The following is a 15,425-nucleotide window of genomic DNA, read 5'->3' on the forward strand; positions in this document are numbered from 1 at the left end:
CTATCTGGCATCAAGAGTCCAATGATGACCATGAACGTACCACTGATTGCCAGGAAAAACCCATCTGATTCACTAATGTCCTTTAGGGAAGGAAATCTGCCATCCTTACCTGGTCTGGCCTACATGTGACTCCAGACCTACAGCAATGTGGTTGACTCAACCACCATTCCACTTAGGGATGGGCAATAAGTGCTGGCCTGGCCAGTGATGTCCCCATCTTGTGAATGACTAAAAAAAGTTTAAAATTTGAACTAAAAGGTACTTATATAAATCACATACCTTTCATTACAAAACTATTAAGTTTATTTGCATATAGTATATACATTAAAATAACAAAATTTTGATTACATCAGATTTGACAAACATACTTATATTTATTTCCTTCGGAGGATACCAAAAAAAATAGAATTCCAAATCAACCTGTCAACCTGATTGACTTTTAAGCAATGAACAGTGAGTAATATGCTAATATAATCATTCATTTCCAATCTTATGAAGACAGGAAATTTTTATGTAGAATAGCTTTTATTATTATGTGCACTCGAATCATTGCAGTGAAAAGTTTGCAAGGTTGCCTTTTGGTTCCATCTTGGGTACAGGGTACCTACGTATAGATATTTTAAGTGTCTTTACAGAATTGAAACAGTCAAAAATAAACTCAAAAAAGACCACAGAGTTTAAAAAGTCCAGAATGAGAATAAAAACTGTTTTAAAAGCATTCAAGTTATAGTTATTTTTCACTGAGTCCTTCACTGTACATATTTCCAACGTTCTTCTCTTTAAAGGTATTTCATTTTTCTAAAAAAAAGTGGAGTCCAGGCCACACCACTTGCACAATATTCCCGTTATCAACCAGCAGGATGTGTTTTGAATATATGCAGGGCCAATAGTTTTCTTCTTCTTGGACACAGGGCTGTGATGTAATTCACTGATTCATAAACCATCATAGTTGTAAAATGGTGGAACTTCTTTCAGCCAGCCTGGATTGAAGGTCAAATTCTTTACTTTCTGTGCTTTATTGTTTTAAGGATCCAATAATTACTGGTGTTAGCAGAAAACCGATGTGAGGCACTATCTCTTCATGCACAAATAGCAAACCGCATAGAACCGTGACAGAGATAAATCAAAGTTATGGTACTGAACAATTGCATTGTATACATAATGATTGGAAAGTGACAGTGCTTTAAATAATGCTAGTGATCGACCTTCTATTGTTCGCAAAATCCAGTTTCAAATTATCATGTCACAAAAATGTTCTTAAATCAGTCCAGGATATCAGTGCAGCTCTCATAGTAGGGAGCAGAATTATTCATTGCAGCCACTGCCAAACATCAAACAAATTATATCCAATAAAACAAAGAAAGAAAATAATGAAACCAGTGAAAGAAAACCTTCAAAACCAAACTGATTTTTGAAATCGCACCTACCATTGCATTTCAGATTCTCTTCTTACTGCTAAAACAAAAAAAGAAAAGAAAACCATTTCTTTTAAATTTTTGGAATATTAACTGTGATATGAATTTTGTGGAAATTTCTATTTCATTCATGATGTTATTGACAGTTATAATAAATTTTATATCTTCCATAATTAACATACAAATAATTTATCCTAATACATTGTTCAAAATCACGAAATATTTTATAAAGCAAGTGATACAAAATAAGTATGTTCATCTATTTGCCATATATATTTCTGGTCCTGGAACTTGGCCTAGTTGTGTCTGATGCTGTAGTGATTATATTTATAAACTATTCATTCAAAACGCTGAAACAGTAAACCTGAGGCCATGACTTCAAATTCCCACTTTAACAGTATGTGAGATTGAATTCAACTTACAAAAATGTTGGCATCAGTAATGGTGACCATGAGGTTTTGGACAATTTTAGGACATTGTCATTGAACCCTAATTAGTTCAGTGGTCCTCCATTAGGAAGGTCAATTTATGGTCCTTAACCAACCTGCCCAATATGTGATTGATTCTCAGTTGAACTCTGAGTTAGCCCAGTAGGCCGGAAAATCATATCAGAGTGAAAGAAGAAGGCCCACCAGCATCTTTCCAGGGCAGCCCAGGATGGATAGTAATGTCAGTAAATGTCAGTTTAGCCAATGGCAACCAGAAGCAAAGGGTGAATTATTTTAATGCCCCAGGACTTATATAAATAATTTTTCCATCCAACATCTTCATGATTGGATTTGCCCTGAATGAAACCCTTGATTTATGAGTATATAATGTGGATTTCAGCTGCTGACATACTGAGTTGTATGGTTGCATATGGATTCAGAGGAGTTCTGTCTGATGTACCTGGAGCTTTCCTGCATTTTCAAGGTAGGATCTGGGTGGCAGGTGAAGGACATTTTACATAGCACATTATCACTCCCTTTTCACCCAACAACTTCAACCTACTACAGTGTAAGGAATAAAAGCAAAATGCTGTGGATACTACAAATCTGAAATTAAAAAAAGCAAACAGAAAGTATTGGAGAAACTCAGCAGGTCTGGCAGCATCTGTGGAGAGTGGTGCTCCTATTCTCCCATCCTCCCATGCTAATGTTTCTGTCCTGGCTTTGGTATAATGTTCCAAAGGATGTAGGAATAATTTCTCATTTTCCACTGAGGCACTTTTCAGCTTCTAGGACTCACTTGATGTCCTCTGTTCTCCATTTTGTTTACAGTTCTACCACTTTCCTCCGTGCATGTGTAACTTTCTTCTTACTAACTTATCTCTCAACACAGCCAACCATTTTCTCTATTTCACCTTTCATTTACACCCATTTTCCAACACTATCTCTTCTTTACCACCATGAGCAGTTCTGTCATCTTTTACTTCTGGACAATTCTGACCATCTGCTCCATTACCTCCTTCATCTGTCCGCAGCATAAAAACTATCATTTTTAAACTGGTTTTTGTTCTGAATAAGTCATTTTGAATTTAAAATGTTGACTCTGCTTTTCTCCCCACTAATTGCTGAGGTTCTCTGAACTTCTGTTCGTATTACAATGTCACAACATTTGAAGATTATAACAAAATTGGTAAAATTCAGACCTTTAGTCTTCTATCTATTTTACATATGCAAATATCATGTTAATGTTGTCATACCTCGATGAGGTCACTAGCAGTGATTTAGCTGAGAACTTACCTAATAATAAAAATAAACCCAATAAAATGGGTTTAGAATGACAGACAGTACTGGAAGCCTTTCAAAGTGGACTTAGATTATACCACACCTGGAATACCCCATGCAGTTATGTTCTCTAAAATTAGTGCAGGATATACTTGCATTGGAAGCAGAACCTTAGAGATTTATTAGATTGGTCCCTTGGATGATATGGTTGCCCAAAATGAAATGCTGAGTAAATCGGGTTCACATTCTCTGAAGTGTAAATGCATGAAAGGTGATCTCGGAGAAAAAAAAGCGCAATTCAAAAGGGGCTTGAAAGGATAGGCAGTGGAATATTGTTTCTGTTGGCTGGGGAACCTAGAACAGGGAGTCACAGTCGCAGGAGATTAGGAGTGAGATGAAGAATACATTTCTTCAACCAAAGTGTTGTGAACCTTTGGAGTTCTTAAGACAAAATATTCTGAATGGTCCATCATGGATTAGGGTTCACCAGACTGAGTCATGAGATGCCAGGACTGACATATGAGGAAAGAGTGAATTGATGAGGCTTATACTCACTGGGATTTACAAGAATGAGGGGGGATCTCATGAGAAACAAATAAAATCCTGATGGGACTGGACAAGCTAGATGCAGAAAGAATTTTCCCAAAGTTGGGGAAATCCAGAAATTGGAGTTATAGTCAAGGAATAAGGGGAAACCCATTCAGGACTGAGATGCTTAAGTATTTCTTCACTGAGAGGGTTCTGAACCTATGGAATTATCTCCCACAGGAAGCTCTTGGGGCCAGTTCATGAGATATATTTAAGAGGGAGCTGGACATGGCCCTTGAGGCTAAAGGGGTTAAGGAGTATGGAGAAAAAGCAGGAATGTGACACTGAGATTGCATGATCAGCCATGATCATATTGAATGCTGGCGTAGATTTGAAGTACCGAATGATCTACTCCTGCACCTGTTTCTTAAACGTCTATGTTTCTAGTCTAAGGCTAGGAGGGATGGATTTTCATTGGATGTGAGCAGTGAGCTGGAAAATGGAGTTGAGGCTCAAGTTCAATGAATGACAAAGGAAGCTTGATAAGTCAACCTCTTCTGTTCATTCGTAAAGTCTGAAGATTTTCAACAGATATCGGAAACATTTATAATACCATCATACCTGAATAGATAGTTCTTCTGTATCGTTGAACTGTCAAAATGATTATTCCAATTGCCAGTGCTCCAACAATGACAAAGACAGCTGTGAGAACCTTAGACTTTTTCTCTCTGCTTTGGTGATTTGTGGTAGGCATATCTATAATTGAAACTGAAAATTTAGGGGACAATTGAGTTTAATTCTAAATTCCATCTGCAATCTTTAAATGCAGAATAATCGTCATACTTTTTGTCACCAGATTTCAAGACTGAACAGTGTTGAGGTAAGTTATTGCAACGGTTTTTATACTAAGTCCCACAACCTTAAGTTAAATGTTTATGGGTAGCAAACATGATATTGTAGCATTGCTTATGTTTCAATACATGGAAGGACAAAATCAATCCTTTAAGAACAGCCATTTAATGATAATCGTTTTAAGTAAATGCCAGTAACTTACTTGGAAAGTGTTTCTGCACCACAATAGCATTTTGTTCCAAATCATACACAGCACAAGTATAACTGTCAGCCAAGGCAGTTTCCATGACTTTGATGTGAAGTATGCTGGTGACATTGAACAACCCTCCTGGGGTCAGAACACTATGAATTTTAGCATTGGCTGTGAGATTCAATTTATTGTAGTCAAACCAGTGAATCTGCGCAAGTGGATATCCAGTAGTTTCACAAATAAGGTCCATGCTTCTTATTCTTCTTGTGATATTTTGGAGTAAGGACATTTTTGGCAAACTGTATGGAGCTAAGTAAAAACATAATTATTAGTATAATGCTAGGGAGATGTAGCATAATGAACATGTTATGCTCCTCATCCCTTACCTAACAAGAAAAAACAATCATACTTGGTAAAAACAATCACTTCTAGGGATAATGGGAACTGCAGATGCTGGAGAATCCGAGATAACAAAGTGTGAAGCTGGATGAACACAGCAGGCCCAGCAGCATCTCAGGAGCACAAAAGCTGACGTTTCGGGCCTGGACCCTTCATCAGAGAGGGGGATGGGGAGAGGGTTCTGAAATAAATAGGGAGAGAGGGGGAGGCAGAACGAAGATGGATAGAGGAGAAGATAGGTGGAGAGGAGAGTATAGGTGGGAAGGTGGGGAGGGGATAGGGTCAGTCCGGGGAGGATGGACAGGTCAAGGAGGCGGGATGAGGTTGGTAGGTGGGAAATTGAGGTGCGGCTTGAGGTGGGAGGAGGGAATAGGTGAGAGGAAGAACAGGTTAGGGAGGCGGGGACGAGCTGGGCTAGTTTAGTGATGCAGTGGGGGGAGGGGACGAGCTGGACTGGTTTTGGGATGCAGTGGGGGAAGGGGAGATTTTGAAGCTGGTGAAGTCCACATTGGTACCATTGGGCTGTAGGGTTCCCAAGCGGAATATCAGTTGCTGTTCCTGCAACCTTTGCGTGGCATCATTGTGGCACTGCAGGAGGCCCATGATGGACATGTCGAATAAGGAATGGGAGGGGAAGTTAAAATGGTTCGCGACTGGGAGGTGCAGTTGTTTATTGCGAACCGAGCGGAGGTGTTCTGCAAAGCAGTCCCCAAGCCTCCACTAGGTTTCCCAAATGTAGAGGAAGCCACACCTGGTACAGTGGATACAGTATACTACATTGGCAGATGTGCAGGCGAACATCTGCTTAATACGGAAAGTCATCTTGGGGCCTGGGATGGGATACGAACAGAACCATAGAATACCTACAGCGTGAAACCAGGCCATTTGGCTTATTGAGTCCACACCAACCCTCTGAAGTGTATTTCATCCAGACCCACCATGCTACCCTATTCCTATGATCCTGCATTTCCCATAGCCAATCCAACTAGCCTGCACACCTTTGCACCTTAGACAGACTATGGATCTTCTGAAGGAGGGCCTAGGTCCAAAATGTCAGCTTTCCTGCACCTCTGACGCTGCTTGGCCTGCTGTGTTCATCCAGCTCTATACCTTGTTATCTCAGATTCTCCAGCATCTGCAGTTCCTACTATCTCAATCAACATAATTTGCATATTTTGCTACAGCACTTCTGAATCTTATATCTGCTGATACTTCATGATGGATGCACACTGATAATATGTCTTAGTACAGTTAAGTGAGCAATGAAACACAATTTTAATTAATCAGAAAATTTACTATCAATTAATTGGTAATGCATACATGCACAAAACTTGGAATACTTTTTAAAAATAGAGACAAATCAATTATTCATTCAAATCATCATTATCGGATTAAAAAGCATTAATTTACAAATGTACTAAAATAATTCCTCTCTCTATGGGATTATTTAGCAGTATTACAACATTATGTTACAGAAAGAGTGGTTGTCACTCTACCAATTGAAATCAGGTTGAAGAACTAGCTTGTCTGAATAGGAAAGATAGTAGGAACTGCAGATGCTGGAGAATCTGAGATAACAAGGTGTAGACCTGGATGAATGCAGCAGGCCAAACAGCATCAGAGGAGCAGGAAGGCTGACGTTTCAGGCCTAGGCCCTTTCTGAAGAAGTGTCTAGGCCAGAAACATCAGCCTTCCTGCTCCTATGATGCTGTTTGGCCTGCTGTGTTCATCCAGCTTTACACCTTGTGGTCTCAATAGGAGCCAGTTTTGAACCACAGGTGGTTGCTTCATTCAACTATGCGTCTAGCATTTCAATACAACTCTATGGGAACGGTCAGTACCGAAAATGTTGTCTTTGAGATAGAAGACATTACAACATCCCACAGATTCAGGAGAGTGGGGATGCAGACGTGAGGACATCATGGAGGAGAAAGTGCTAGGGAAACTAAAAGTTCTGAAGGTGTATAAATCACCCAGGCTAGATGAACTATACAGCGGAGTTCTTAAGGAGATACCAGGAGAGATTGTGGAGGCATTGGTGGAGATTTTTCTGCAATCACTTGAGTCAGGGAGGGTCCCAGATGTCTGGAAAATGGCTAAGGTAACACTCCTGGTTAAGAACAGAGGGAGGCTGAAGACAGAAAATTACAGGCCAGATAGTCTGACCACCATTGTTGATAAGATTTTAGAGTTTATTGCTAAGGATGAGATTGCACAGTACTTGGAAATACATGGTAAAATAGGTCTGACTCAGGACAGCTTCATCAAGGAGAAGTCATGCCTGACAAAATTGTTAGAATTCTTTAATGAGTTAATGAGAAAGTTAGACAAAGGAAAGCCAGTGGATGTGATCAATTCAGATTTCCAGAAGGCCTTTGACAGGGTGCTGCACAGGAGGCTGCTCGATAAGATAAGACCCCATGGTGTTAGGTGCAAGGTTACTGGCATGGATAGAGAATTGGCTAACTGTCAGAAGGCAGACAGTGGAGTTAAGGGGGTGATCTTTAGGATAGCAGTCAGTGACTATGGAGTTCTGCAGGGGCTCATGTCGGGACCACAAGTATTCATATTACACATTAACAATCTGGATGAAGGAATTGAGCGTATTCTTGCTAAGGTGGCAGATGACACATTGATAGTTGGAGGGACAGATAGTGTTGAGGAAGTTTGGAGGCTGCAAAGTGATTTCAATAGGCTAGAAGAGTGGACAACGAAGTGGCAGATGGAACACACTGTGGGTATGTGTGAGGTTATGCACTATGGTATGAAGAAAAGAGGCATAGGCTATTTTCTAAATGTGGAAAGGCTTTGGAAATCTGAAGCACAAAGGGACTTAGGATTCCAAAGTGAAGATTCTCTTAATGTTAACTTGCATGTTCAGTTGCAAGTTAGGGAGGCAAATACAATGTTAGCATTCATTTCAAGTGGGCTAGAATACAAAAGTGGAGATATACTGCTAAGGCAGTGTAAACCTCTGGTCAAACTGCATTTGGAATATTCTCAACAGTGTTGGACCTTGCATCTAAGGAAGGATGTGCTGGAATTGGTAAGGGCCCAGAGGAGATTTGCAAGAATGATCCTGGGATGAAGATCTTGTCATAAGACGAGCAGTTGAGGACCCTGTGTCTGCACTCATTTGAGTTTAGAAGGGTTGGGGGTAAATCTTATTATAAAGTGCTGAAGAGGATTGCTCAGGGTGGATGTGGAGAAGATGTTTCCACTAGGAGGAGAGATTGGGATCAGAGTGCATAGCCCCAGAGTGAAGGGATAAACCGAGAGAAGGAGGAATTTGTTCAGCCAGAGAGTGGTGAATCTGTGAAATTCTGTTGCAGGAGGCTGTGAAGGCAAGTCATTGAGTGTGTTTAAGACAAACCTAGATAGTTTTGTAATTAGTAAGGGGGTCAAATGTTATGGAGAGAAGGTAGGAAAAAGGGGTTTGAGAAACATATCAGCCATGCTGGATTGGTGGAGCAGAGCTGATTGGCCAAATGGCCTAATTCTGCTTCTACACCTTATAGTCTTATGAAATATTAGATGGAAACTACCAACTACTTTTGCAGGTGGCTAAGAAATATTGTGGCCACTTGTCAGAGATCAATAGAAGGTTCCATGTTAGGATTTGTTTTTCAACCAACACTAATAACATCAGAAGAATAAGTTCAGTCTTTTTTTTCATCAAACTACTCTAAGTGTGAGCTGGTTATTGAGATTTATTACATAAAAATATTGGCTGCACTTCTAAGCATTGTTATCATGTCTTATTAGGGTAACCAAGTTATCAATACATCCTTCCATATCTTCTGTGGTAGAAATACATTTTGAGGTTTTTCTAGAATAGGAAGAGTGCTACAGAAATGTATGGCCCATCTTTCTTTCTTCTCTTAACTTGTTCCTCATTATAGCTTACTGTTTGTCCGCCTCACATGTTAACTTTTAAGAGAGAATAAAACTAGATTTTGTTATTAATTAATGTAATAAATATTCTACAATGAATGCAGTCACCTACCTTTGACATTCAATTCAATTTTACAACATTTGTGACCAGCAGCTGACTCCAAATAATATCGATACATCCCATAATCTGACAACTGTGTGCTCTGGATCACCAGTGATACATCTGGAGATCCTGGGTGAAGTAATTTAATCCGATCGTGAACTCCATTGACAGTGGAGTTAAATACAGTTTCTGTTTTTCCATCTTTGCCTATCTTAAAAAGTTCAATGTCTATTGAATTCAATGTCAATTCTGATTTTAATGTGCATGGTAGTTTAGTATCTTCATTTAGTATTCCTGTCACTGAAGGTTGACAAGTTAATGTCACAAAACCTGAAAAGAAAGAATAATTTTCATTCATTCATTTTACCTCAGTGAGAATCAGTGTTCAATGGAGTTGTATATTGAGAAACATCGCAGTACTTACTAAATGCAAATGCTGGGATGTTGCATAAGATGACAGGAAGGAGTCTTATTGAGCGGTATGAAATCATTTCTCCAGATGGAGTTCCAGCTAAACGAAGGACAATACAAACAAATCATGTAACATTCTAAATCTACTCTATATTACCCTTTTTGTAACGAGTTAGGTTTTGACAGAAATTCAAAATTGTTAAAATTAAAATTCACAGCAGGTGCATTTGTATCGCTTAATTCACTTTAGTTTTACATAAATGTGAAAGACGTTTCTAAAAACCAAACAGCGCTTTGTTCCAAATAAAAGGCTCGGAACAAACCGAACCAGCATCAAACCCAGCTTCAAACTTATTCAAGCCAACATTCAAAATCAGATACCTGGGAACTGCTGAGAATGATATAGGGATCTCGGCACAAAAACAGCTCCGTGGAGGCCGGTCCGGCCCTGGGGGATATGCGGGAAGCGGAGTCCAGTTCAGGACTCAACTCTGCCCAGTCTCGGAAAGATCCTAGCTCCAGTTGTCTAGTGTTACAGCAAACAAAGAGACGCGGTCATATTACACCGTTTTTCTGTAAATTCCTTTGTTCAAAACGAGCTCCGCAAGCTGCCGGTACTCCGTCTGTTTCCTCTTCCTTATTTTTGTTCTGAATTTTTAGTTTCGATATGACGAATCCCTCGCCAGAGGAGAGAATTCCAAATGAGCAGAAAATAAGTCCCCGTTAGTAATGTTGTTCGTCAAGTTATTGATAAACTCTTCAGTTTTTTTTCCTTTACGAAATTTTCCACCAAGTAACAGGATAGAAAGATGCAGCTTTGAGCTACACCACCAGCACAGGAAACTGACAGCAACTATACCTGGGAAATAACCGGCTTGTTAATTTCACGCGACTTGTTCCTGTTGGGAAAGCTTGTATTCTGTCCATCCGTACTTTCGGTATTAGTTTCTCTCTGCGAGACCAGTGCCGAAATGTGCTAAAGGAGAACTTTTATTCTTTTATTATGTCCTCAAACGAATCTTCTGGCTTTATCATACGTTTTCTGTATTCTGCCCTAAGGTCTGCGCTTTTGCTGATTCACTTCAGCGTCATATCGACCTTCGCACCCATAGCGCCAACTTGAAGGGTTCCAGACAAATGAAAGTGATTCTGATCATTGCATCCTGGCAAAGCCAATTTCTTGAAAATGTTATTCATTAATCTGGTGATGTATATTGCTTCATTTATGACATTGTTTGTATTCTGTGCATACTTTAATGCTAACAGAATACAATTTCAGCGTGAAAATGTAAAAACAAAATCAAACAGCAAGAAGTCTCCCTGCCTTGGATGTTCTTGAATTTCAGAAACCTGCAGTTTATAAGGTGGTTGGTGAACAAAAATTTAACTTTAAACAGATATCTCAGCTCTGAAGAAGGGTCACTGGACTCAAACTATTAACTCGGTTTCTCGTTCCACAGATGCTACTGGAACTGTTGAGTTTCTCCAGCATTTTCTGTTTGCTCAGGTTCCTTAAACTCTTGGAATTAGCATGCTTTTATGAAATTATTCAACCGTCTATATTGAAAAGTAAATCGAGCCACAGACTTCTGCACTGTGTTCCACCCAAACCCGAGGTGAGATTCCCAGAGTTCCAGATGGGACACCCAAACTGTTAAGCTCCCCAAGAAGGGATGAACTGGTTCTCTGTCTTTACACACACACCACCTTATTGGGTTTCACAAAGATTAATTTAAAAAAAGATCCCTTCCCTCGCAAATGTCATTCTTCCAGGCTTAAATGTGTTTTTGTTTTAAAAGGAGCCAATTTAATGAGACTTTCTCGAATTAGCAAAGAGTGAGTTTATTGGTTGTTGAACACTCAGAAGAAATAGTAAGGTGACACACATGCACAGACGAGAAATAAGAGTCGGTCCTAAAGATACAAGACCATTTTTAAAAAAAATGATCCGCTTCTGAATTGTGCAGGAAAAGCGGATAGATGGCCAGCAGTGAAGCAGCTGAGAGAGTAGTTTCACGAGCATTAATTTGTTGACTGGTTGAGATTCTGTAGTTCTGATTCCTTTTGACCATTATGGAGTTTCAGCGTTCAGAGTGACAGTGAATCCTCTTGATTCCCTGATTCTTTTTGTAACTGGTTTGCAGCATTCGGAATAAGAAAATGGGGACAAAAACAAAGTTGCTGGAAAAGCTCAGCAGGTCCAGCAGTATCTGTGGAGGAGAAAACAGAGTTAACATTTCCGGTCCGGTGACCCTTCTTCAGAATAAGAAAACGGCTTACCCTGCAATTCAGGGGTAATCTGTCGATAGTTTTCTGATTGTGGCTTTGATAAAATGCTAACCCTCAAACTCAGGCTGATAGATATGAAAATATTCAGTCACTACCACACTCCAGTAGAGCCGAAGCAAGTTTTTATAACCCTTTTTTTCTGCATTGTTCAAAGGAGAAACACAAAATATGTCGGCCAGGCTGCAACAGAGGAGTGGGAAAGCTGAAAAAGCGTCCCGACCTGAAACGTCTGATCCTCTGATGTTGCTTGGCCTGCTATGTTCACGCAGCTCCACACTGTGTTATCTCTGACTCCCGCATTGACAGTTCTTACGATCGCTCACACAAAATGTGTCTGCTGTTTGGGACATAATCTGCGGGGGGTGGCTTGTGTTTGACCAGGAAGTTATCCGCCCCTTGTTATCTTTGTAGCTCACAAGAGATTACAGTCCTGTCTGCCTTGATTTAACTCTCTCTACCAGTTTGGATGATTGTCATTCGAAGTTCCTTGCACATCGATAGGTGTGACTTTCCATGGACTCATCACTCCAGATATATACTCCATTTACATCCACTTGCCTTTTTTTTTAAAAAAACACACACTTTGGAATTACAAGTGAAAAATGTCAGCAATATTTTGGTGTTGAGAGCAGTGGACCTAACAAGTATAATAAAAGTTGAGTTAATAATTGTATGTAATTTAATATCCTGTTGGTGAGTAGATTAGTGTTCAAGCTCCTGGCTTCCATCCTAGAAACATGTTGAGCATGAGTAGACCCACTTCTTTGTAATTAAAGAACTGCTTTCAGTTGTTCAGGCTATATAATTTGATGAAAAACAGAATTGGAGTATACGCAGCAAACAACATATTACAACAAACAACACTTTTGACAGAAATGTGTTATCTGAATTGACGTTTCGTCCTGAACAAACTCTTCTCAAAATTTTCTTTGTCAGTGTGCAGATGGACAAGGCTGATGACTTTGCTGCAGTGTGTCTCTGTAGCAGAGCTTTTGCAGAGCTTAGCTGAGTCATTATTCATTGAGCACTTCCATGCACAACTTATACATTGACATAAATTAGTGTCTTGAGGCAATCAAGAAGGGTTATATTACATTGAGTTTATATACATTGAGGTGACTTATAGGAAATCTGGAACTGACATGCAATGAATCTGGACACTCAGCTGGTTGCTGTGTCCTAATAGGTTAATATACCTGTCTAGAAACAGAAAACACTAAGTTCAAATATCAATGATAACAAAGTGTGGAGCTGGATGAACACAGCAGGCCAAGCAGCATCTTAGGAGCACAAAAGCTGACGTTTCGGCTTTGACTCTTTTCTGATGAAGGGTCTAGGCCCAAAATGTCAGCCTTTGTGCTCCTAAGATGCTGCTTGGCCTGCTGTGTTCATCCAGCTCCACACTTTGTTATCTCGGATTCTCCAGCATCCGCAGTTCCCATTATCTCTGATTCAAATATGAGTGGTTTCTTTCTTCAGGAGATCTGGGGTCAATTCCCACCTGCTCCATTCCAATGGTGCAAAACCATTCCCAAACAGGTTGGTTAGAAAAGGTTAAAAGAAATTTAATGTTTGGTTCTCTGCAATAAGAGCAGGCCAATAAACCTGTATGATCTTGTCATACGTTGCTGTGATAACAAACTGAATAAATTCCTCAGCAACATGACTAAAGGATACGGTCAGTAAATAGGAAGAAAGAAGTTCAGCAATGATGATAAAGCAGTGAAACAGTATATATAGAATTGAGGAGGTACACAGGATGCAAAACTCTGGTCGGAAGTATAGGTTCAATATACTTCAGAACCAGCAAATTATATTTAATGATGAGTAATGAGCCAGAATTAACTACTAATTTGACAGAAAGTGTGCATCATGTATAGAAAACCATGAATGATGGAATTTTATATAAGTTTGATAAGGAAAAAATGTAGAGTTTGCAAGACAGAGTTTTGAAAGAAGGCAAACTTAGGGCAGAGAGAGGTAAATCGGCCACAGTAAACGTGCCTGAAGTGTTAAAGGATAAACTTGCAGATAATTTAACATCTCTAAAACACCTTCATGTGAGTAAAAGCTCCCCTACTGGAGTTAATCAACCATCATCAACAAATAATCTATTTGTTTATTTATTACTGAGCTTGCGCACAGTCATGCAAAGCATTGTCAGTGCTAATCTAACAAATAGGGTAAAGTAAGTTCAGCTAACAGGAAATGTTGACACAATGTAGGGAAAATGCATGCGCTACCTGCTCTCCACTGGGCCTTTTTCAAATTCCGCTGTCCACTGTTTTCACTCTAATTGCTCCTGCAGTCACTCCACTGTCCTTGACAGCAAGCTTTGAAGCCTGTATCATCTTTATCTTCTCTGGGACTTGCTGTGTATCGAGTGCACAGGGCTACATCTCTGTTTCAGGTGAATAAAGCTATATTATCTTTCACCCCATACACACCCACACTTACACCCCAATTATACCTACACCCCACCCTTTCACCTCACAATCACATGTACTCTAAACATGCACACACACACACACACGCACACAACACAAACATGATCACACCCCGATCACATACCTTTAACCCAAATACACCTGCACTCCAAACACAGCTCTTCATTCCATAAACACACAAAACCCAAACACACTCACAACCACATACAATTGGATTTCATACTGATCCATACCCTATATACACACAATGCACAATAGACACACTAGCAAGCCATATCACATTAACACCCTTCCTGCACACATATCTGCACCTGAACTCAAACTCTCTCTGCCCCACAGCTGCACACTGTACACACTCCTTTGACTCCCTGTACGACTGCACATTGCCTTACAGACATGGCCACATGCATTAGGCTGAGGTGTCATCATCATGCAAGCTCCCTGACATTGTACCTTCCCCAACCCCACAATATTCCAGCTCATCATGGCAGCAGGTAGGGGTGAGAGGTAAGTAAACTCATAATGGAGTAGTTTCACTTTTATAGGGGCCAATTAGAAATCTGGCCCAACCCACCTGTGAATAACATAAATGGAATCGGTAAGAAAAAAAACATTAAATATCTCCATCATAATTTTTCTATGTTCAGCAGTAGCTGGATGGATTGTAAAGCAGCATGTATCACTCCAATAGTTAAGGAGAAATTAACATTCAAGTAAAGAAAAACCTGAAGCTATCATTTAACATGAAATATTGTGAACTTGTCTTTGTCATTAATGACACTGGCTGAACACTTAGAGATGTAGACATGGAGTCATGATGGATTACTAAGGGTAGACTATATCTGACTAATCTAGTTAAATGTTTTGAGGAAGTCATTGCCATGACAGTTAGAGAAGTATCCATTAATATTGTCACATGAACTTCCAGAAAGTAGTTGATGATTGCACACAGAACTATCAGCAAAGTTGGAAGAACATAAACTTAGTGGCCACGTTGTAACAATGGTTAGTGATTGGTTGGGGATAGTTGATAAATTGTAGGTTTGCAGAGAATCAGTGAAGCTTCTATTAGTGTGAATAATCAGACAATAACATTTCAGTTATTGCTTACTCCAAAATTGTCATTGTTTCACAGATCTTCCAACAGATGCAATTGTGGAAATTGCCCAGGACACTGACATTCTTCAT

General features: G+C 39.7%; 1 protein-coding gene across 3 annotated transcripts; it reads right to left on the reverse strand.

Annotated features, from left to right (window-relative positions):
* Positions 1–348: 348 nt before the first annotated feature.
* On the reverse strand, positions 349–10,646 carry LOC125463468 (programmed cell death 1 ligand 1-like). 3 transcript variants are annotated; one of them, XM_048554738.2, is made up of 7 exons: positions 9,883–10,646; positions 9,515–9,601; positions 9,100–9,420; positions 4,707–5,003; positions 4,274–4,408; positions 1,428–1,455; positions 349–980 (listed from the first exon to the last, which is right to left on the reverse strand). In XM_048554738.2, the coding sequence occupies exons 2-7, from the start codon at positions 9,579–9,581 to the stop codon at positions 944–946; spliced, it is 885 nt and encodes a 294-aa protein (XP_048410695.1). In that variant the 5' UTR covers positions 9,582–9,601; positions 9,883–10,646; the 3' UTR covers positions 349–943. The 3 variants fall into 3 exon arrangements, with proteins under 3 accessions (XP_048410695.1, XP_048410696.1, XP_048410693.1); XM_048554739.2 differs by having other exon boundaries at positions 349–1,321; positions 4,274–4,420; positions 9,883–10,644; XM_048554736.2 differs by having other exon boundaries at positions 4,274–4,420; positions 9,883–10,643.
* Positions 10,647–15,425: the final 4,779 nt, after the last annotated feature.

The sequence above is a fragment of the Stegostoma tigrinum genome, chromosome 22 (genome assembly GCF_030684315.1).
Source record: "Stegostoma tigrinum isolate sSteTig4 chromosome 22, sSteTig4.hap1, whole genome shotgun sequence".
NCBI lineage: Eukaryota > Metazoa > Chordata > Chondrichthyes > Orectolobiformes > Stegostomatidae > Stegostoma > Stegostoma tigrinum.

Bases quoted from the DNA above. Each gene is read 5' to 3' on its own strand.
- LOC125463468 (XM_048554736.2), bottom strand. From the start codon at position 9,581: ATGATTTCATACCGCTCAATAAGACTCCTTCCTGTCATCTTATGCAAC. The intron at 5,004-9,099 runs GTAGGTGACTGC...GTTTTTACTTAG, and splicing joins AATTGAATTGAATGTCAAAG to CTCCATACAGTTTGCCAAAA. The intron at 4,421-4,706 runs GTAAGTTACTGG...CTAAATTTTCAG, and splicing joins GGTGCAGAAACACTTTCCAA to TTTCAATTATAGATATGCCT.